Source organism: Acyrthosiphon pisum, chromosome A1 (assembly GCF_005508785.2).
Source record: "Acyrthosiphon pisum isolate AL4f chromosome A1, pea_aphid_22Mar2018_4r6ur, whole genome shotgun sequence".
NCBI lineage: Eukaryota > Metazoa > Arthropoda > Insecta > Hemiptera > Aphididae > Acyrthosiphon > Acyrthosiphon pisum.
The window spans coordinates 50614451-50638586 of NC_042494.1; the positions used below are offsets into that span (position 1 = coordinate 50614451).

Consider the following 24136-nt stretch of genomic DNA (forward strand, 5'->3'; position numbering starts at 1 on the left):
TATATTAATATGGTGCGATGGTGACATGAGAATTATTTTCTTTAAAAATAGTATTAGCATTAAATATTATTATAATTTACTGAATTTTCCCTTTTATTTTATGGAAAAAATAATTAATTAGGAATTGATCCATTAAAAATATTCACTATAATATACACATAAATATTATATTGTTATTTTTATTGTAATTTAATTTTCGCCATAAAAGATAACATTACTTATTGTTAGATAATACATTGTTAGATACAATGGGCAATGGCAGTTTAGCGAAATCGATATAATATAGATAAGTACCCAAAATGTTTGTACTCACCATATCTGACACTGTTCTTTGGCGGAAGATTCTGTTGCCAAGCCTCGGTCAAACTAATCAAAACGGTAAAGACCAGCAAGTTGACCAGACGACGTGTTCCGCAACTCGAACAACCCCACATATTTACAGATTGTTCGGAGAATTCATCTGAAACTAAATAAACAGGACGACGTCATTTAGTATTATAAAATATCATAAATGTTATGGTTGTACAATTTACTCTCAACAACAGTAACGCAATATGTAGGTCTCATTTTGAACAGAGTATAGAGTACATATTTTACAATATAAATTGTAGACGGTACCTTACATTGGATATATCCTTATATTATGTATTGCATTAACTGAGTGCCTTTGCCTTACTCCAGTCTTTCTTTAAACTTCCGTTTATGCATTAGTTTTCTGCCTTTTCCTGTGTGCTGAATTAAGTCTGACTCAAGTATTTCTAAGAAGGTCCATTCGTAGTAGGTACTTGTTTAAAAAACACACAGATAAATTAATTATTTAAAAAAAATGTCAACAATATTATCTAGGTAATAATTACATAATTAGTTGATAACAAAATATATTATTATTTTTATTAATTATTAATTTGTAATAAATATTCTTTATAAAAAATGATTTGAAACTGGAGGAAGAATTAACTGTAACCTGAATAGCCAGTATAAGGCAATAAACTAAGGTTATACTTGGATTAAAACATTAAAATTAGTTGTATGCTTAATTGTTTTTTTTTATACCCAAAACAATAATACAACACCTCTACTATTATTAATTTAGGTTTTTTAAGTTATTAAAGATTTAAGACATTTGAGTAGATACCTATGTCAAATGAAAATCAGTCAAACATGTATAGGTATTTGTTTTAAGAAACCCTATTATAAATTATGTCTTTAAAATCTTGTGTTATGAACTAGGCATATAAAAAATTACTCAGCGCTTACAATACTTTGTTGATACCCATAGAAAGTTGGAAAACTGAAAGGCAACAGTGTGTGAAACGTGATTGGTCACATGATTTGATTTCAAAGAGAGAGAAAAAAGAATTGTCTCTCCAAATTTATCAAACCGTGTTTTGCCTTTGATCTGAGGCTACTTCACATCAAAAGAAACTTTTGCTCTTGAGTATTTCCACAGCCACACGTTTTTATTATTATTAATTATATATTGTAAAACCTAAAAAATAAAGGAATGAAAAATATTAATAACTTTGTTGTCAAAGGTCTTTTGTGGAGTTATTTATTAAAAAAGTTTAAGTGGTTGCTTTTTGTAAGTTTCGATATTTTATTGTACAGTCACCTGTTTTTGTGATGTCTAGAAACCTCTTCATTTTCCCTCTTTTATTCTAGCTTACGTGTTGGTCGGTACTTGATTTAAAAGTCTTTGGACTTTGGCACATCAAAGGGAAGTGATAAACTTTGAAGACCCATACACTTTTGTTCAGAAATTGATAGATACGACATAATAAGGTAAAAGACTTCGTTTTATGTTTATTTTTAGAAACCTTGTCCATTCTTGTTTTGTTTTTTTTTTTTTTTGTGAAATATAATGATGTTGAATTGGTTTCAATTTTTATACAAAAAAATTGGCTCCAGTTCAAACGCTTTTTTTTCTTTAATATTTAAAAGGTTCCCCTCAAGTACACAATTTGGCAGTTTTGCAACAACTAAGTAGCATGGTTTTATTTTTTCATTTTTGAGTGTTTACAATTAACTTTTGTAAACATAACTGTAATAAGAAGGCATTAGGTATACATCGAGGTATAAATGGAATATTATATAATAATCACAATTGAATAGGAATATGGTTTTGGTTTTTTTCCAGTCGATATTAGATCTGTTTATATTTATAGGTAGTGAAAAGGGAGAAATATCAGAGAAAAATGAATACCTAATTAATATTTAATGGAACCTAATTAGATATCATAAAATCAAAATAATTCATTAGGTTTAATAATATATTATTTTCAATAGTAGGTTTACTTGTTTAGTATTTAGTAGCGAAATTTGAAATTTGAAAGCTGTAAATTGTAATTCACTTTTTAGACGACTTATGAAAATGCTCCTCAAACTTCGCTTTAGTGTAAAACCAATAATGAAGTGATTTTTATTGTCAATGACTAGATAATGTATTCAACATTATAAATTCGTGTATAGCTTGTTCATTTGAATACGAATTAGTTATGAATAGGTGTAATTTTTTAATTTTTAATATATTATTGTTACGTTTTTCGTTACTTTAGATTTCCAAAATGCGTATATAAGTAAATAATAACATACTAATATAATATTATATACCTATATTTTTACATGAAATTTGGTTAATTTTTATTTTTGCACTGAAATAGTGAGCGGTGAGTATGTTGAGTATTGAGACATTGTTTTACTGTAATACTGTGATATTTTGCATTCAACAAATTAAAATTCGATTTATTTCACCGCGTTTCCCATGTGAGTATAGCTGTAAATGTGTGTCTGAATCTAGAAACTCAAAACAAAAGCACACCATACGTTAACACTATTAAGTTTAATATCCCCTCCCCCACCACTACTGCTAGGGCCTTGTTTTTGTAAATTGTAATATCAAACGATTATCGTAATCATCATACTCATCGCGGGAACGATACCTACAGCTCTCGAGCTCTATATTACCATTATAATATTATACCAGCTGTAATATACATATTATTTTAATTTATAATATTTATGCGATATAAATATTAATTTTGTTCTCGTCCGAGGAGACGGGAAAATTTGAGACGCACTGCACTCGCAGTACGAACATGTGGCATCTCTACTGGTGGCCGTTTGCGCGTAGCGATTCAACGCGTCCCCCGTCTCACTCGCGCGCCGGTTTCTCTCTCGTCCACCACTGCCACTCAACCGCTCGCTCTCGCCCCTCGGGCCATTGTGTGGCGATTGCTTTGATCTGTGACCGACACGTATACGTATATAACCCCGCGGGCCGCACCGCCACCGCTACTCTACCACCGTCCGTCCACGTAATATTCTTTCTCGCTTTAATAAGTCCCAATACACGAACGCAGTCGTCGTCGTCATTATCTCGTAATTACAGAGGACCCGTCGCGAGGTGGATACGACGGCGGGCCTGTTGCACTGCAGTACGTCTTCTAGCCGTATATAATATCATATTATATTATAAGCCGCGGCGGGGCCACTGCCTGTGGTGGATGGTGTGCCGCGGTCGACGGACTCGCCGCCGTCTTTTACGACGCGTCCTCCGCCGTCTCTCACGCGAGCGCGCGCGACGTCTTTCCATTGCGCCACACGTTCGCGTGTAATTACCCCTTTTTTAAAATCGTTTTTAAATAGCGCCGGTTGCCGCCGTGTACGGGTGGGTGGGACGAGTGGTGATGAAGCGAACCATTAGGAGGAAGCGGCGGTGACGGTGTTAGGTCGCGTATAACGGATTTTTGATTTTTATTCTCTACTCGACTCGTCTTTTTTTTTTATTGGACGTTGTGAAATTCGACAAAACGTATATTTGAGGTATGTCCCCTAATCTATATTATTTATTGTAATATACTGTGTGGCCCGGGACCGGATATTAAACGTATTATTATACCTATACGTATTATAAATCGTAATATTATGCAAATGTCCACTGTCCGTCCTATTGTTTATCTCGTTTTGTTGACACTATAATATTTAAATATAAAGTGACGTAAAACGAGTCTCTTATCGCGTCGGACAAACGACGACGGGGGCCGATCGTGGGGTGGTCGGCACGGAGATGTAGAAGAAAAGAGAGTTGGCGGCAGTACTAATCCATCTGTATAATACTCGTCGTCACCACTGCCCACGAGTTTTTTATAGGGCGAAAAAAACGCCGACCAATAAATAAATAAAATAACGCGTTCTACGTCACACACCGAGGACTTAAGTGTTAGCCGCGCCTAATGTTCGAATTACCGACCGTGACTAGTTTTTTTCCGTATGTGTGTAAGTACACTTAATTTTTTTCGATCTATGTACGAACGGTTGCCGCGGCAGGCTGCGTCGACGATGCAAACGTTTTACGAAACGATATTATATTTATATATTATTTGTGTACATGAGTGGTCAAATGTGCGTTGTCCTGTGGGCTGTGACTACTATAAAATAGGGGTATGAAAAGCCTTATAAATTATAATATGTTATATTATTATGTCTATGTTAATTGTACTAATGGTAACATTTTGTTAACGGGCAGTACCTCCTATAGATTATAAGTTAATTATAATAATATTTAGTACAAAGTACCTACTTATATTATACGTCTAGTCGATGTATATCTGATATCATCATTAGCGTAGGTACTGGTCGTGAATCTGTAAAAGGATACGGTTTTTGTTGAATTAAAAGGAATAGTGTTTGCTGTAAAGACAAAAACAGCAATGGTTCAGAGCCTAAACGCATATTATATTGATATTAGCATTGCTCAATTTATGTACATTCTAATATCTGATAAGTGATAATTTTGTCCACGAACTTGGGTCACAGAACGTACCTATTGTATTTCTGGTTTCGTAACGTGTCTCGGTGCGCATAATACCATTTCCGGTATCTATACACTCGCCAATCTTTATGCGGCCAGTGCGTCGTATGTTAATTTAGTTCCATCCTATCGTCTCAATATAATTATCGATTATCAAATATGCATTATTACGTGACTATAACACCATTCCGTAGTATCCCGTAGATTGACATTAGAAAGGGAGTGGAGAGATACGTCATACATCTTAGCAGACGATGAACTGAACAATTTGGCACTGCAATTTATAGGTTAAGGTCAACAGCGAGGTCCATTTTTAAATGCACGTTTTCTGGGTGCGTGGTAAAAGTGAGATTATTTTTCAAAATAACTATAATATATTATTTTACGTAATGCAGCTGCTTACAGATTTTGTAATTTATAATAAATTGTATTATTCTTTCATATTTTTGGAAGAGGAAAAGAGATATTCTATTCTAAGAATCGTTAATTAAATTTAAAACTCTTTCTTCTTGTTTACATCATAATATTATATACAATTGTGTGTTCAGCAAATCCATTATAGTATTTCTTTTTTGACAATATTGTTTATAAAAATTAGTTTATACTATTATCAACGTTAAAACTGTTTACAAATTACTTTCAAGTTTTAACTATAATCAATCAAATTATCATAATTTAATCATTTTTATTTCATTTTTAAAAATATAAATAATTTAAATTCTTCAAATCCTATTGTAAATTAATCGGTATCCAATAATAATCATTTGTGATAACCGCGGCGGTATTTAGATTATTTTATAAATGCATTAATTAAGTATCTACATTAATTATTACAATTAATTATGAGTAAATTATTTATCGTTTGATTATTGTAGTAATACATAACAATTGAACTACATAATATAATCTCTTATATGAATCGTTGAATAAATCGTTTGTATAGGTAGGTAGTAAAAAAAAAAATGTATTTCACATCACAGGCAAGGTATACATGTACATGATCCAGTACATATTACGTTTAATGATATTGTGTGAGTAAGATTTTATCGTCTGAATAAGAAATCGAAGGAAAGAGGAGGAAGGGACATTTTTACAGTTAGAAAAATATTGTCTGTCCCAGGCGGCAAAGAGATCGAAGGAAGGCGTCGCCACCGGCCAGACGAGCACACAGAAGAAAACACACGCTGTAAACTCCGGGTATAGAAATGTTGTTTGTGAAGGAAGTAAGGCTGGGTGGGACCGTATCTAACGCACATAATACCTGGTGTGCATTCTTGTCAGATTATTATTGCGAGAGAAGAAAAATGGGGAAAAAACTACATACACACAACACAGACACATAAAATGAAAGAGAAATAGACGGCACCGACAAAACTGGTCTGTCCGTGATGTCCATAGCGAAAAAAAAATTTAAACGCCGATAACTATCTAAACGTATACTGGTTGGCATCCCTATACATATTATATCGTTTTGTCCATTCTTTATCAGAAATTATGTCCAGTCAACTTACGTTTTTTAAATGCCAATGTTCCAAATAGCATATAAAAGCCTATATAGGTAGTGTATGTAGAGAACTAAGAAATATTGTTCAATAAATTGTCTCTGCAGTACCTATAGGAATATAGATGATATTTGAATAATACGTTAAATTAAAATGTAGGCAGTTTCATTGATGTGAATAAATCATTTGAATATTTTTTGGTTTTTGTGTTTCTTTCAATTTCCAATTTTTTATGAATAAATGATGTTTATTTTATAGTACACGCGTACTTATAGGCACTTTTTGATTAAAATTAAAACTACTATTAATCATTATAAGGTATTAATAATATACTATATAAATTAAAGTATATCTACCTACTATTAATTATTCATATTATCGTACATAACAAAAAATAAAATACAATGAAATCAATGAATAATTTTTATTTATTGGATGTACTTGAGTCTTGAATCATATTTATAAAAAAAAAATCAATATTAGGTAAATGATTAGCATGTAAGAAATAAATAGATATAATATTCTATTCATAATTCATAATATACCTTAAGCCATATTGGCTATTTCAATATGAACATTTAAGTTACCTATAATACTTCACAATATCAGAGTACTAGGTTCTAATGTGTTACGATTTTGTATTTATAATAGAATACCTTAAATAGATCAAATGTTGGCGTAATTCAATACCAATTATTACATTCAGATTCTAAAATGTTCCTTATTTGTATTTGGATTTTTATTATACGAGTTAAGTGTGACATATTATTTATTTAATAAATATAGGTAGGTAGGTTCTATTGTCTGAAATATTACATTTTTGTTGATATTATGAAACATTACATACAAACACACGAAAACATTACATAGTTATTCTGTAAATTACTTGTATTTGACGTTTGTCGAGCTTCAATTTTGATTCAAACAATGAAGTTATTTTCATTTATATCATTTATCATGTGTATACGGCGTTAAAAAATAAAATGAATCTTCAAACACAAAAACTAAAGTCCCTTTGACATCCGAACTCCCTTTGACTCCTATGCTTCTTTTTTCCTCTTTACACCTCCCGAGTTGACATTTCGTTTTCATTAAACTCTGTCGCGTTTTCGTTTTCGAGTTTTTATTAATCTTTAACACGGCGCGTTGCTGCAGTTCTTCCTAGTATACGGCGCGACTGTCAAAGGATCGCAAGTCCTTTTTGATCCTTTTGTGTAATATTTAATCTAGGACACGCCAAGGCTTTATATTATTTAATATCGTTGTTTTCTGATTCGTAAAACAACTCTTCAGCTTTTGTGCGTGGAGTCGGAGGAGCATCAATTTCAGCCGTGACAGTGCTGCGCCAGGGGTGGAGAGAACTTAAAGTGCGAAAGAAAAAGACCCTTTGTCGCAGTCCTTACCGATGACTTTCAGCATTCTGTCTCGCCCGCTCATGTTGACGACACGGTTTTGCCCTCCCTACGTGAATCTTAAATAAATACGATTTCGCTGTGTTTGTTCATTTACGTATTATGACAATGTTAGAAGTTTATAAATTATGCTCTATTACACTACGTGTTTTTCGTGGTACGTATTATTTTTAAAATTGTTTTATATTTATTATTTTTAAAATTAAAACAAATAGTTTGATTAAGAATATTATTGTATTTACCATTATAGTATAAGAAAATGGTTTAATAATTTAAAATATATTAATTTCTAAATTATTATATATTGTTAAGGCAACTTAAATATTATTTCAAACAAGTCGCATGTTATGCTATATTATATTTTACAAACATTTCACATTGTCTTAGTGTTATTATTTGATAGTTAAAAAACACGTTTGAATAATTATACCATTCTTTATAAATAAATCATTTTTATAAATAATAACTACATAATTTTTAATGAATAAGCAATTATCATTTAATATTTTAATATAAAAAAATCATGGTATTTTAATTGTTTAAAACAATTAAAATATGGAACATGTATAAATAACTTAAAACTGGTTAAGTTGGTTTTGTTTTTTTTAGTATTAGTGTTATATGATATCAAATGTAGGTACCCATGTAAGACCCTATTGATTTATTTGATTCAAAACAATTAATCTAATTTAATTTTGCATTTATTTTAAATTAAATAAAAGTTTTAACTAAGCATCAATAATTTAAATAAATATATTATTTATTTATTTAAAAAAATACCATTATAAAAGCATTTAATCAAGCTACAATTAATTATATTTTATATTTTACTATATGCATATTTTAGCAATTGTATAATAGGTATATTATATGAAATTTAAAAAATAGTAGGTACTGATGTAAATATTTTTATTTGTTTTTATACTATGTACTATCGTTTAAATTTATAACTTGTTTGATTTGGAAATTGTAGTTAAGCTCTTTCTAGAATGCATCCTAAATAATAAATATACAGTATGTTCACGCTTAATAGGGAATAGGTAGTGGGTACTTCTAAATATTTTAGCGAAATAGCATTGGACTTAAATGGAGTTTTAGGGAAGTGAAACAAGGAGTATATCGAAGTACAAATGTTGAGATAATTTAAAATGTTTAACACTATCGGTACAAGTGTGCGTCATACAACTTACTTTAATTTGAAATGTCAACCACAATTTTTCTTTAAACTTTAGATGATAGACTATTTGTTTAAATCATTTTTATGCACATAAAAGGTTATTTTTAAATGCAAAATTTACAAAATTAAGATAAGTATAAATTTACAAATTATTTACTTCGCTATTTATTTGTTATTAATATTACCTTGTTATCGTAATTAACTTAAATGTTATGCTTTCATACTTGCCAGATAAGATAAAAATAATTTAAGTTACCTACTTAATAAAAATTACAAGAATTAACACATTCGAAATGTGTTTACTCTATACGCCTTCTTAGTGTACAACACTAGTAAATTACTATTTACTATTTACTACTTAGTAAATTCACAATACTTATCGTGGATACCTCTAGTTTATAATGAACGGGGTTACAATTTTCTTAAGAACAGTGGTTTTGACAAATGTTGCAATTAAAAAAAACAATTTATGCAAATATTTTTTTTTCAAAAATGTGTATTTTTTTTCCTTTTTACCCCCTTTGAACCCCTATTTTAATCCAAGGTCATCCAGTTAAAATATTTAGTTATACCTCATGCATATAGTTGTATTTAATGTACTAATGCAGGGGCCTCCAAATTTTTTTTACGGTGGGCCAAATTTATTTACGCTTTGACATCATGGGCCAACATTTTTATAAATGTGTTGTCTGAAAAAAAAAAATTGTCTATCTAGGAATAGATAGGTTATGAAATTGAGAAATAAATAAGAATAGACAAGATTTATTAAAAAAAAACGTATGTTTATCTATATAATTTTTTTATTTTATAATTCAAAATTTGTCTTATTATGATACTAGTAAGTTACTTAGTGAGACGTTTGGAACTGCTTGTTTTTTAAAATGTCTTGATAGTTTGCATCAAACGTCGTGGTTCCAATTAGCAGCGTAGCTTGTAAATGTTCGTCACTTAAGTTAGTTCTGTACTAAGATTTGACGTATTTCATTTTTGAAAACGTCTGCTCACATAAGTATATTGAGCTAAATATTGACATAATTTCACACACTTGTTTATTGAGATTTGGAAATAATTCCTCCGGCAACATGGCTTAAAATTGTTGGAGACTGGGTTCCTTGAAATAGTCTTTGAAATTGTTATTTGATATGAGCTCGATAACTTCAAGCTGGAGCTCTGTCGGTAAAGTTTTTATGCAATGTAAGTCAGATAAGTGTGATAGACGAGTTTATCTATTATTAGTTAGTGTTAGTATATATGTATAACTATATAAGTTGTTATGAATAATACCAAAGAAAATATTATAAATTCATTTTATTTTGTTAATCAATTTAATAAAAATAAATTAAAAACAATGAAAATTAATATATTGTTTTCATAACGTTAATTAGCTTGGCGGGCCGGTGCAAAAAGCTTGGCGGGCCGTAGGTTGGAGACCCCTGTACTAATGTATAATGTATAAATATATATAATTAATGCTCTTATAATTGATTATGTCCATTATTTTAAGATTTCTACTTAAAAAGGTCCCTTGGTTACCTTTAAAAAGGTAAATTGGCGCATATTTGTGTTTTTTTGTTATTATTTTTGTTGTAATTAGTAATATTATTGTGTTATCAATAGTTTACTTTATTGTGGTGATGAGTATATATTATTTACCTCCACTCTTGAATAATCGTACCTGTCTTGTCCGCGGGACGATTGTTGGTTAAACATTTTCATTTGGCTGTTTTTTTCTATTCATTTCTTATACATACGCTCGTACATTCTTTTCCAAAACGGGTTTGGATTTAAGTACCAATCCATTCCACCCCAGGGAGGTAAATTACCCTAAGAGGAGCGGTCTTCCACCGCCAGACCGTTGTTTGTGTCATTGGCATCCAGTCTTGGGGCTCTATTAAGTCTGTCCGTTTTAAATATATATATATATTCAAGCTATCACTTATACACAAACAAACATATACACATATATACACACACGCAGTAAAAAATATATACGATTTATTTCCTACATTTTTTCCCTTCTAATCGGATCCGGCCGTTTCTGTAAAAAAAAAAAAAATAAATAAACAATAAAAAAAAACGTTCAAGTGCCCTCGCGTTGTAGACAGTCTCTTTCACCGACAAAGAGAGCTTTGTGTCTGTACCGCCATTATCTTGGACGACTAATCGAACCGAAGAAGTCGGAATACAATCTATATACCGAAGTATTTTTTCTCCTCTCCCTCACTTGCACCGCTCTTGCCATAAGTTTTTTCTGGGATTGTCCTTTATATCTTGTTAGTGACACATTTGTAATTGTGCCTGTGTATCTTGACCTGGCCTCCGGGAACAAAAGGACAACGCACACACGCATTCATACACAGATGGGACTTGTGACTGACATTGTATACATTGTTATATTATACTCCGATATATACTGTTGTCTGTTTGACGAAGTAAATGGAAATTATAGAATATAGAAACGTCGGAAACGCGCGTGTATTTCGTCGTCTGTGTGACGAGATAGCGTACAACGACACTATACCGGTTTTGTCACCAGATCCGTTGATGACTGACTGTACTACTCTACGATGCGTTTAGTTGTTGGGAGAGAACCTTTTCTCAATTTAGACACTTTATCAATGGCGGTGTAACATGGAACGTTGAACTCTTTCGTATCTATATAATAATACATTATTGTAATAATTTGGTATAATATTATATTATATAGGTAGGTATACCCAACTATTGTTATTATTTCTGTTTTGGAAATTTCCATAGACTTTTGCATGAAAGATTCTGTAGAGTCATCACAAAATAACTAATTGACAATAGTAGACAGTAGTACTTGCTGCTTATTCTTATTTGTTTACAAAAACCTAATTATTCATATTTTTAGTTAAGATTTAACCATCGTACTTTTACCATGTAATAATCATATATTTACCATACCTAGTATTTACAGCAATCAATAAACACTGAAAAAAAAATAAAAACTGAACAAATTTATTTAACCTCTGAATTTATTTTTAATACAAGCCATTATAACCAATAAGTTAATAGGAAGAGTAAAATAAAAGTATAAAACATATTTATAATTTTAAGTTAAGTTTAAACTGGTTTAAACTTAGGTACTTATAATATTATTCATTTGAATTTGGTCATTATTGATTTTTTGAAATCAATATTCGTCTATCTTACAGTCATTTTTTTTATTATTTGTCTTTTTAATGCTTGTAATTTATAGAACTAATTAATAGTATTAGCCATTAGGTACAACTTAATATGATAGCACCTACATTACTATTACTATTTATTATGATTCAAACTTTTTTTTTTAAATTGTTACATAATTACTTAGTTTACTAGTACCTAAGTTATAAGCTTTGTTGTGAATATATTTACTATACAAAAGGTATATTAATACCGATCTAGATATTTTATGGGGATTGATTAATGTATTTGTTTTACAACGGTGAGAGTGTGTGTTTGTGTTATGTCATTCCGTTTTGGAGCAGAAAAAATCTATAGATATAACTATATAAGTATCTATAAGCCTGTACGTATGGACTTTAGGTATAGGTTAAAGAATAAAAACAATAATTATTGTATAATATTATATTCAATGTTTTGGCAAAAACTAGTTCACCCTAATGTAGGTACCTATTTTTAATAGTAATAGGCATGATAAAATTATGAATTCCTTGGAAATAGATGCTGACTACTGTCTCCGCTCAGAATCGTGTTTTGTAGGTAGGTATCGCGTTCCAATTACATTTTAACTGTATATATATATATAAGTATCGCTTAATTTCACAAAGCAAAATTTTCAGGTTTTTTTTGCAAACATAATTTATGTTAGATCTGATTTTTAGATGTCTACTAAAAGAATAAATTTCATGTTATCACTAATTATCACGTAATTGTTACTCGTTAGTAATACTAATTATAGCTAGGTACTTAAAATCTATAAATTGTATTATACTCTGTCAATCGTTAATAAATTTGGGAACGGGTAACTTTCATATTTTAATTTTACTTTATTTATAATAGTATGTTTGTTTTATTAAAAATATTATATCTAGGTACTTTGGTACCTTTATATAGTATATTCATTAAATTTCAAAATATAACTTTGTGTACGCGTTTTGCTGCAGGTTCAAAAGGAAAAAACTCCAATAACTTATTGTATAATATAAAAGAATGCCTCGTGGCCAACAGACTGTGCTTATTGGTATTATATAAAACTGTGTGCGCAAATAAGATAAAGAAAAAAATAAATCAAAACATACAATCGCGTGGACTTTTTGGAGTGAAATACGCATTTAAAAAAAAAAAATAGTAAAACAATTTTGTTAGAGCTGAGTGTGGAGTAGAGGAAGAAAAAAATTAAATTTCCGAAAGCATACGTTAGACGCAAACCGGATGATTCGATTTCGTTTTCATCCCATTGCGGTTTTCAATGCAATATTCGCTCAGACTCCTTTCTTCAGTGCCGATTGCAGCATTGGGCGGGGAATTGAATAGAAGTGCATTTTCCAGTCTATGAACATCACACGAGAAGAGACTTTGTCGCTTATATATATATATATATATATATATATTATTTCCGTTTTATATATATATCGTTGAAATTATATTTCATGCTTGGTAAGAAAAATATATTTAATACCAATTTTATTGCGTGTAATCGGATGATAAATATATGATGTATAATATATATTATAGTCTATAGATAATATTATATTATAGGTACCTACTTGAATAAAATGTAATTTTCCTAGATTTTTTTTCATGTCCTTGCGTATTCTATATTTCTATTAGCCTGACAAATAATATCTCTATCGAATTATAGGTCCAATGTGTATAGGTTTTATGTATGTGATTATGTGATTCAAAGGGTTAAAGTATCTAGACAAAAAAAATCGTAATTCTCTTCTTTTTTATTTAGGTAGGTACTGTTTATTAAATAATATATTTGTAAACTTATAAAATTATAAGTTTCAGTAGGTATATAATAGATACATAATACAATATATACAATCGTATAAATATATATATATATTCAAATATTCTCAAGTACTAATTAGTATAATCAATGACAATAATAAATTCTAACCTTTATTATAATATGAAACTTGAGTTCAATTTTATGATTTATACTTTCGAATTTTCATATCATAATAGTTAATATATATATTATTGTACAGAATGATTGGTTGAATTCGTTGTATCAAAATAAACAAAATGTATAGGTGAGGGTATGAATCTTTTGTAAAATGTCAGTCCTTTTTGTAAAGAATAGAAGCAACCGATATGTAGCTATATTTTCTTTTTGAATAGGTTCTTTAATTCGATCGAGTATTTCGTTCTTAAAAAAAAAGTAAATAAAAACAGTAGGTATATATAATATATATATTGTATGATATAGGGTCCAGTGGTCAGAATCTTAATTTGTTCGACCCGTACCAATGTACCATCGTTTCCAGCGAGTTTATAGAATTTTCAATATAATAATATAATGTATATAATATACTTCCCGAAAGAAATCTTTTATCTCATCCCGGTCGGCGATTTGTCTTTAACTTTCGAATTGCCGCTAATTCGATACATGGTTAATAAAAGAAGTAAAGAAGTATCTAGAAAAAAAAAACATACAAACGAACCGGAATCCATTTACTCTGGGGCCTTTGATGTTTTTTATTTTTTATTTATTTAACCGTCTATGTGCTCGCTAATGATATAATATACTGTTGACGGTGTCCAAGTAAAATTTCGGTTTACTGCACCTGTATTACAGTGCCGGATTGGTATATATCAGCCCATCGAGATTTTCACTTCTATAAGCGGCCCATTTACATACTCAGTGGCCCAAAATTACGTCTATAATTATTACGAGTTTATAGGTGGACAATCATATTTTGAACATGAATTTATTTTCACTCACACTCGCAGGACCGGCTCAAACTTTAAGCGGCCCACCGAGATTTTCTCGGTAGCTCGCCTGACCAATCCGGCCCTGCCTGCAGACTAAACTATATAATATTATTATTATACATAAACTTAATATAATATTATATATTATATACGGATGGATTTATATTATAGAGAGAAAAAAAACGTCAAATCTTCCAATCCGTTACCGATTTATCACATATACGATTATGGATTATCGTTCGGACAAAAGGTCAGATAATATTATATACCCACATGATATTATACGTATTATAATGTATATATTATAATATTATTATTATATTATTATACTATAACGCAATGTAATATATTGTCATTAGCGGGCATGTGCGTGTAAACCCGATTGGGTTTTACACACGATTTCCATTTCGTCGGCATCTATTATGTATGATAATATTATAATAATATTATATTATATCTACACGCGTGCACACTATACCGCCATCGCGGTATATATCAATCCTATATTCCTCTTCTATACCTAATACGGTTTCGTGTATATAATAATATATTCGTATTTACGTATACAATGTATATATGTCGCCATGTCGGCCGCGCGCGCACACACGGAAAGAGTTAATGGCTCGGAGTGGGGTTGGGGTTGGGAAACGTACGAGTAAAAAAGTTTCGAGAATCAAACGTCTCGCGGAGAAAACACACCTGCCCGCCGCAGCGGTGTAATAAATTAATAATAAAAATATAATATAATATATGAAAAAAAAAAAACGTTAAAACCTCAGACCCGCGTGCGCAAACGGTGAGACCGAGAGAGGAAAAAAATCTAACTTAATGTGTGCTCGTGTCGCGGCGGTGAGCGAAAATCGGGGTGAAGGGAGAGTGTAATTTTGTAATGAACACGAACTGGCGGCGCGGCGTCGGCGTCGCAGCCCGGCGTCAAAGAGGCCGACCGGTTCTGCGCCGGCGGGTCGGCGGCGGAGTGCGGGGGCCGAAGCGGCGACGGCGGTATAAGGCAACCGGTGCAATAATTACATGTGGCCGAGTGCCCCGAGGCGGTTACGCTTCACGGTAGAGTGAATTGTTGTAAAAATCTCGTCGGGACGCGTGTATTTATATATATTTATACATACAGTAATGCAACGTATATAGAGGTGTATGATATATATTATGTTTTTATCTCGGGCCGCTGACGGCTGCGTTTTAAAATTTTTTTCGTCCCCCTCCCCCCGCCGCCCCACTCATCACCGCCGACCTTGGGAATCCGGAATACGCGAAAGAAAAAACTGAAAACTTACAGCAATTTCTATAATATAGCTATCGATATCTGCTGTAGTGTATCGTCGTATTTTAAATATAATAATGAATATTATTATTATTATTATTATTATTATTATTATTATTACTTATGATATTATAAGCTCACAGTTTCATCGAACGTAGCGTATTAGCATTGTTAATAACGCTTTACCCCCCTCCCCCCGCGAAAATCATCTGCTGTGGCAAGTAATCGTGTTTTCGTTTCTTCATCCGACACGTATTCCTTTAATTTGACGACATCGCCGTAATATTTTAATATTATCGTTTTACTTTTAAACTATTTTTATTTTTTACACAGTCGCCTAAAATTTTGTCTTAATTTGCTCTCGCGCCTCCGGTAATTTCCTGGCGTGTGTAATGTAGTAATATGTATCTTATATTATGTATCTAATGTGGTACGGAGTAATCGCGGGTCGGTATTGTACTAACCGCCGCTGTCGTATACTTGGTATAGATACTATATACCTACTTACTTGGTAGTGGTACTGCGATAGTAGTATCATTAATAGTTAATACTGTAGTGAAGTTGTACTGCAGCAGCCTGCAGGCAGCTGTATCGTTATTTGAGATATAAGACTCTGGAAGAAATTAATAACAATCTGGGTGCCCATTGTGGCGATGGTTGGTATATAATAATAATTTATAGTGTGGTGTCGGTTTTATTTTTCCTTTTTTGAATTAAAAAAACGACCCTCTAGAGAGAAAAAAAGGTATTATAATATTTTATTAGTTAGTAAGGTACTGAGGTAACCCATTCAAAGAAAATATCGTTATCTGAGTTGTTTTATGCGATTTTCGAGGGACAGGTTTTTTTTCTTTAGCTTTTACCCACAGCTTCGCGATTTTGAGAACCTTGATCCCACCATCGCCCACCCCAACCTCCGACATTTCCTTTGAACGTATTATTATTTTGTATGACTTCGAGGTAAAAAGTAATTTTTATCCCTTGTTGAAAAAACAAAAAAATTAAATTAATAGTTATATGTAGCTAGGTACTATAAATAGACTATTCACAATAATAATTAAAGTTTTTAAGTTTTTTTACACTCATTCCAACTTTTACCGCTAAATTATTAATATTGCCCATAATTTCTTTATCATGAAATACACTTTTGTAATTGTTTCTTTTTCTTATTAAAAACACCTTTTGACAATATATTAACTACTTAGTTACCTAGTTGATATTATGTTGAATTGCCTAGCCAAATAACTGATCTAATTTTATTCAAAATAATACCTTTATCTTATCTTACTATAACCTATTGTGTTGCACTACCTTTAATTTATCATTATTATTTTAATTCATGATTGCTGTTTTACTTCAGACTAATATTTAGATATCAACAGGGCTAAAGTTTCTTTTCTTATTAAATTCCTAAGTTGTAATAACAAAATAATTATAATTGCTAAATTATTAATTAATAATGATTTCTCTTACAGTTTTACTATCTAAATTAAAAGTTGATTATATGTCTTGAATAATTATATACTATGTATAATATTTATCAAAGCTTTAATGTGTAAAAATGTTTTCCTAAATTATTTAGAAACAAACATAATAAAAATGAATATCTATAAGTATAATATAATAACAGTTACCCATAGGCTTTATACATTTTCAATTATAAATATTAAATAAGTATATATTTTTCTTGTAAAAATTAACAACTTCACAATAGTTATGTTTAACATTCTAAATATTATTCATTAAAATAAATGTTGATTAATGAAATTATTTATTCACATAAGTAAATGTTATTTTGTTTATAACAATAATTTGATTAATTACTAGGTATATCTATTTCTGATTTTAACATTAAATATTTATAGTTTATATTATCAATGCATTATTTTTTTTTTTTCAATCAGTTTCTTGTGTTTAGTTTCAGCTGTTTACAAGTATTGAAGTATACCATTTGTTTACTATTAAAAACCAATATAATATCTCATTGTTTGGAGTAATTCCATATTTTTTCAAAAAGATCCTGTCAATAAAAAAAAATATATACCTATCTCAAGAATTTAAGATTAAGAGAAGCTGTACCAGGCCTGCTGCCACTTATTAAATGTTGATAGACATATGAATTGATCCAAAAAATCATAATTTTAGAAAATCCTATTGTGCAATAAAAAGACCCTACTTCTGGCACATATCATATTTTTATGATTTATTGTTCCCCATTCTCCAATCGGAACTGTATTCGCTATCGATTATCCGGGTGGTTGTTATACAGCGGTACCATGACGTGCGTTGATTCTGCGTACTACCGCTTCATCGATCGAAAGTACTTGAGTCCGGTTCTGTTGTGTGCAGCTTACCCGTATCATATTTTTATTATTATTATTTTTTACCTTAAAAATATAAATAAAAAACCATACAGAATGGATTGTGGTATGTATTGTTTAGGATAGTTTTACTTTCATATTTTCCCTGTTTATTCTATTCAGTGTGTTGGCTGATCATATAACTAATGTTTGTGAAAAACCGGTAAACATACCTTATGGGCTTGTATAATCCTTAGTATTAATTTTTTGTTGCCTTGAGGAAACATTCATCAAAATCATTTTATTATTTTGTTTTGGCATAACATATCATTTAAAATAGGCAATTGAGATTTTATATTGAGCGTAGGGTGAAACTGTTTGATACAACAACTAAGCTACTACTAAGCGGCCATTTTGTTTTCATCAACCCTTGTTTAATAATAATAATAAAAATTCAAACAAAGAACAAAAACTTTATGTCTTGAACAATTCCATTTTTATGTTTCAGATCTATTTCGAAATGCCTGTAACAGAGGTAGTAAGGAGCGTGACACCAATAGCTCCATACCCACGGTTATGATGAATAATAATATACTAATTGACTCCGCCAGACCAAAAGTTTTACCGGGAGAAGAGTCTGTGCGATCGTCTGAAGATAACGCATGTTTAGGCCAAAAATATAAAAACAGTTTTGGTGAGTTCCTTGTGTTTTAAAAATATCTTTATAAATAAGATTTATTAATACAAACTTTACTAATACATTTTTTTAATATTTAAATTTTAAAGAAAATAAATGTGTAAGATGTCGCAAAACACAAACCGAATTATTAATGGCTGGTTCCAAATGCCGCACATGCAGCATTCAAGAACATGGTAAAGAATTAATAATAATTTTTTAATTAATATTAATTAATATGTATTAATTAGAAAAAATTAATATTTTCAGCTGGATGTGGTGCACGCCACGACTACGAACCAGCCGACGGTGATAGTGGTGATCGGGGATCATTATCCCCAAATGATGGCCAGAACTCTGGGCCCATGTTATGGGCCCGTAACTTAGATAGCTTGTTAGCTGATCCTAATGGTGTAAATCTTTTCCGGCAAAACTTGAAGCTGGAAGAAGAAACTGGACAAGGACAACAATGCAGCAAGGTTCTTGAGTTTTGGCTAGCATGTCAAGGGCTCTATGGTCACACAGACCAAAAAGCTGATAAGCTACGTTCTATAATTTACAAGTAAATACTTGTTGCTATAATAATAATAATAATATATTTTTATTTAATGTTAGGTACCAAATTGATGTAAAAATAATTTTTCTTTTTTTCATTTAGAAAACTGTTCTTAAAAGCAGATTTAGGCGTAGATGAAGAATGTCGGAGGTATGTCATGCAGAGGGTTAAAGTATGCACTGCCAACAAAACAGCTCTTCCTAAAAATCTGTTTGACGAAGCCCTTGTACAAGTGGAAAAATTTCTAAATGATACATTGTATCCGGCATTCCTACAATCTGATACCTACATCACTTATATTCGATCACTGGATTGTGGCATTGAGTAAGCTTAATATTTAGTAATGTTCAATTATTATTGTTTTTAAATACTTACTTATGCATTATTTATTTGTTTTAGTTTTTATGATGGTAAAGTAGTGAACCACATACCAGACACTGAAGAAAAAGTGGTGCCCTCAAGATATCAAGCACCTCCTGATCGCAGTCAAACTTTGTTAACTCTTAAAGAAGATGCTGAATTGTCCAGCAATGAACTTAAGCAATCTAAAGACTTTCCCATGAAATTAACCCAGTCCCTTTTGCACATGTCCCAAAAACAACGGTCTCATCTGGAAAAAGGAGAGTTTTTACAAAGGTATTATATATTTCATTATTTAACGATTTTTGCACGTGAATTAAAGATGTTTTAGTATCATCATTTGTGGAGTGTTTAGTTATTAAAATTTATTACTCAAGAAATGACTAATGAGAGTCTTTTATAATGATAAAAAAGTATACCTTGACATTTAAAATTTTTTTACACATGAATTGTTAAAATGGAACATTTAAACACGTTTTGCTTTTTATTTTATTAATTTAGCAATTAAGCTTATTGTTAAATTTATCATTTATAGTTGTGCATTTTATTTTATTTTTGGTTATTGTATTGTATTTGCATTGTTTTTTTTTGTGCTTGGTAATCAATTGTAGAGCAAAGACTTCAAAAATGGGCATCTACAACCCAAACCCTAGTACCCCTTATCACCAATCCTGGTGGGGCACAAAACCTAGAGCTACGCATGTATCTTACAATCCAACTTCAGCTCAGGACAGTGATCTGGCTAGTCTTAGCGAAGCGTCTGTTTCTACAGATTGTTTAAGGAGGTAAGTTTTTGTCTTTTTATAATTTTGCTTATACCTTACAACAAGAAATCGTGTAAGTACAAAAATGTCAATAAAAACAAAACGTTTAATTAAAATTAATTTATTAGGCAATTGGCTGAGATTCGTGATCCAAAAATAATAGCCAAAAAAAGTGCTCAATTAGAAATGAAAGAAGTGCAGAAATATGCTCGTAGGAATGTTGAGGGTTCAATGACTGCTACAATCATCCCCCGTACAATGAGAGAACCCCAATGCAATGTAAGCAATTTGGTGTTCTCATTGCTTTTTTTCAATATTTTTAACGATCTCAATATGTTTTTAGAAACCAGCAATGGAACCAAAGATGTTTGCTTCTATACTCACTGAAAAGTTAGAAAAAATAAAAGTGGAACGTGATATTGAAGAGAAATGGGATAATAAAATGATCAAAAATCTTTCAGAGGTTTGTGAACTGAATAAACATTTTGTTTTATTTACTATATTTAACTGCTTAAATTTCTTTATATTTCAGCTGAAGTTCGACAGCGAATCTGGCAAAATTGATGATCCCAAAATGTTAGACGAAATGTTTAGAGCATCTTTAAAACTACCTGATGGTAGTGACGATGAAATATTAGGTGTGTTTATTGAATCAAATGTTAACATTGCATGTAATAATAAAGAAATAAACTAATCACAAAAATATTGTACTAACATCTAAATCAACAAAACTGTTATAATATATTAATTATGACTAACTAAACATAATAATTAGCTACATTGTGTAATTTTTTTTATTATTGCATCTTTAATATAATATATACCTATACTCTATGGCAATTAAGAGTAACCTCAGGTAGTAAGCTTTCGCGCAAGGCAACGTCATTTGATGTAGCTAGCATGTGCTCTCAGGAGTATCACTTTATTATTATATCAATCGCCTAGCTTGAATTTTGCTAAGATTGACATGATTAGCAATTTTTTGTCAGAAATATAAGCTAATAATAAAAGTAAATGAAAACCGATTTAATTGATGGGTATAGTCTGACAGAACCAGATAAACATTGGCTACTACCTTAGGTTACTCTTATTTCAGACAGTTTACATCCCTGTTTGCTTTTATTATCTATCTTTCTAATTTTTTTCTAATTTCCATTTATTATGCGTTTAGATCAACATGTACAAAAATACTTTAAATCACCTCCTAAATCACCTGAACAATTGTTACACAGGCGACAAGGGTCAGGCAAAGTCAACCGGCCTGTTCAGCAATTTGCCAGTACTTATTTGGCAGCAGCTAACCCTAATTTGTCTAAACGCAGAGACAAAGTATGTTTGTTTTGCACTTGGTCATACAATATAACAGTATATATATATATATATTATACTCACTTTTAAATATTTTTATCAGGATAATCGAGCATCTGGGTACGACAGTGGTAATTACACTGACTTTACAGCAGACAGTTCTGAACCGGGACGCCATGTGCCTAAAAGTCGATCTATACCAGATTATCAAAATTGTGTTCCAAATCCAGAGCTCAGAGTGTCGAGTATGCATACATTGATATATAATGAAATTATAAATACTGATATATTCAATTTAATGATTAGGTTTAGGACGTCATACTTGGGGTAGCCGACGTACAATGACTGACAGTGGAATCAGTGTTGTATCAGGACAATCGCAATTGCCTACCAATGTCAACAAAACAAGAGAGGAGTAAGTTAATTTTAATTTTATATTTAAATTTAAACTAATCTGTGTATTGGTATTGTATATTCATTATTCACTAACAGAGAAAAAATAAATAATTTGTTTTATTCTTATTATAGCAGGTCGACCAATCGTTGTATTGTATGGCTTCAAGAGAGTCCAATGTGTGCTGGTGATGCACTTGCCGACTCAGGTCCAGCTTTTAGCTGGTGTACCGCGTCCGCTAATACCACAACTACAAAAGCCTCTTCCCACGGTATGTTAATTTTTTTTCATCAACCATTGTATTTATATTATTTTCCTATATGTATTGATTTTTTTTTCAGATTGCGCTGACGTAGATTGTGGTAGTAGTGGCTCCTGGACAAATCACATGCCCAAGCAGCCATTTGTCGCCGACCCGAATATGCCACCACCACCTTTCCCCAATACAGACAACCAGTTGATAGAAGCCGGGCGTAGGCTCAACGACCAAATGACGAAGAAGAATCACAAACAGAGGTAAACTATTAATTTTTTAATAACTGTTAATGAAAAAGGCTGTCATTTAGAATAATTATAAATCTGTCACACATAACATTGACTATTTAGTATTTTACACTAAAAATTGATTTTACTTTTGTATTTTTTAATGTTAATAATAATGTTTAGGACTTCTTCTTCATCATCTGGCCGTGGACTGCCTGCAGAAGAATCAGCTACACCGTCAACGTCTAGTACAATAACAGCACCCCCAACCACAACTACTGTTATGTACGAATACAACGATGAAAAATTCCCATTCAGGAAGAGAATATCTGGACATCCAATCACATTAAAACAGTTTATTGAATGTATGCCAAAGAAAGGACATTACAGGTAACAGCTTTTACAGTTTGAGACATTTTTATTAAATATTATTTATTCTCAACATGACATTGTGTCCGACATCACATATTAATTACAATGTTATAAATGTAACAAAAAGAAGCCCTTTACAGCAAATCTTTGATGTGTAATATTTGTAACACAGGTATTTCTTTACTACTGAATTTGATGAATCTCCATCAACCCGCATCCAAGAAGAAATCACTGATGACAATCAGATGTTGCCGCTATGGAAGGGCAAAGTTATGGCTAGCCTGAGACTTATCGACTGATTGAACAATATTTAATTAATTTATTATATTTTTTATTAAGTGCCTAGTTTAAGGAACAAATGACTTGTATAATACATTTTAAATTTTAAACTGTTAATTGTTTTTTAAAATACCTTAAGACTGGATTTTAGTCCAAAGGTAACAAAAAAAAAATAATAATTATAATGTGTAATGTAAATCAGTGCCTTAGTTATAAACCAAACACTAATCGATTCCCAATGACTAGTGTGAAAAAACAATAAAAGTGTGACATTGGTAAAAGAAAAAAGACTTATACGTTTTGTAAGAAAAACAAATTTTATTGTGTTTTTTGTTGTTGCAAAAAAATAAGAAATGTATAAATTTTTTATAAAATGATGTTTTATTTTTATATTCCCTAATTGATCCTTTTACAATGTAAAAACTTAAAATGTTTTGATTTTTGTTATTAGTTGTGAAAATGTTAAATGTAATATGTCTATTTGTGACCTACAATAAAGAAATACAGAGATGTATTAATAACATTTGTACTTTCCTGATAGAAAGCTGTTT

The 24136-nt window shown here is 31.0% G+C and overlaps 1 protein-coding gene across 4 annotated transcripts in view; it reads left to right on the forward strand.

The window, feature by feature from the left end:
• Positions 1-24106, forward strand: part of LOC100167569 (axin) — a 27353-nt gene extending 3247 nt beyond the window's left edge. Inside the window, exons 1-17 of one of the 4 annotated variants that reach the window (XM_016803713.2) lie at positions 3922-4275; positions 18902-19087; positions 19180-19266; positions 19340-19631; positions 19728-19949; positions 20025-20261; positions 20597-20770; positions 20878-21028; positions 21093-21212; positions 21282-21387; positions 21921-22078; positions 22161-22302; positions 22364-22472; positions 22586-22722; positions 22793-22967; positions 23118-23324; positions 23479-24106. In XM_016803713.2, the coding sequence (XP_016659202.1) occupies positions 4233-4275; positions 18902-19087; positions 19180-19266; positions 19340-19631; positions 19728-19949; positions 20025-20261; positions 20597-20770; positions 20878-21028; positions 21093-21212; positions 21282-21387; positions 21921-22078; positions 22161-22302; positions 22364-22472; positions 22586-22722; positions 22793-22967; positions 23118-23324; positions 23479-23605 (2673 nt within the window). In that variant the 5' untranslated portion in view covers positions 3922-4232 and the 3' untranslated portion in view covers positions 23606-24106. Of the gene's footprint in view, positions 1-3921; positions 4276-7228; positions 7882-18901; positions 19088-19179; positions 19267-19339; positions 19632-19727; positions 19950-20024; positions 20262-20596; positions 20771-20877; positions 21029-21092; positions 21213-21281; positions 21388-21920; positions 22079-22160; positions 22303-22363; positions 22473-22585; positions 22723-22792; positions 22968-23117; positions 23325-23478 lie in introns of those variants that run through there. The other 3 variants (XM_029487234.1, XM_001946055.5, XM_029487235.1) reach the window with 3 other exon arrangements.
• Positions 24107-24136: the final 30 nt, after the last annotated feature.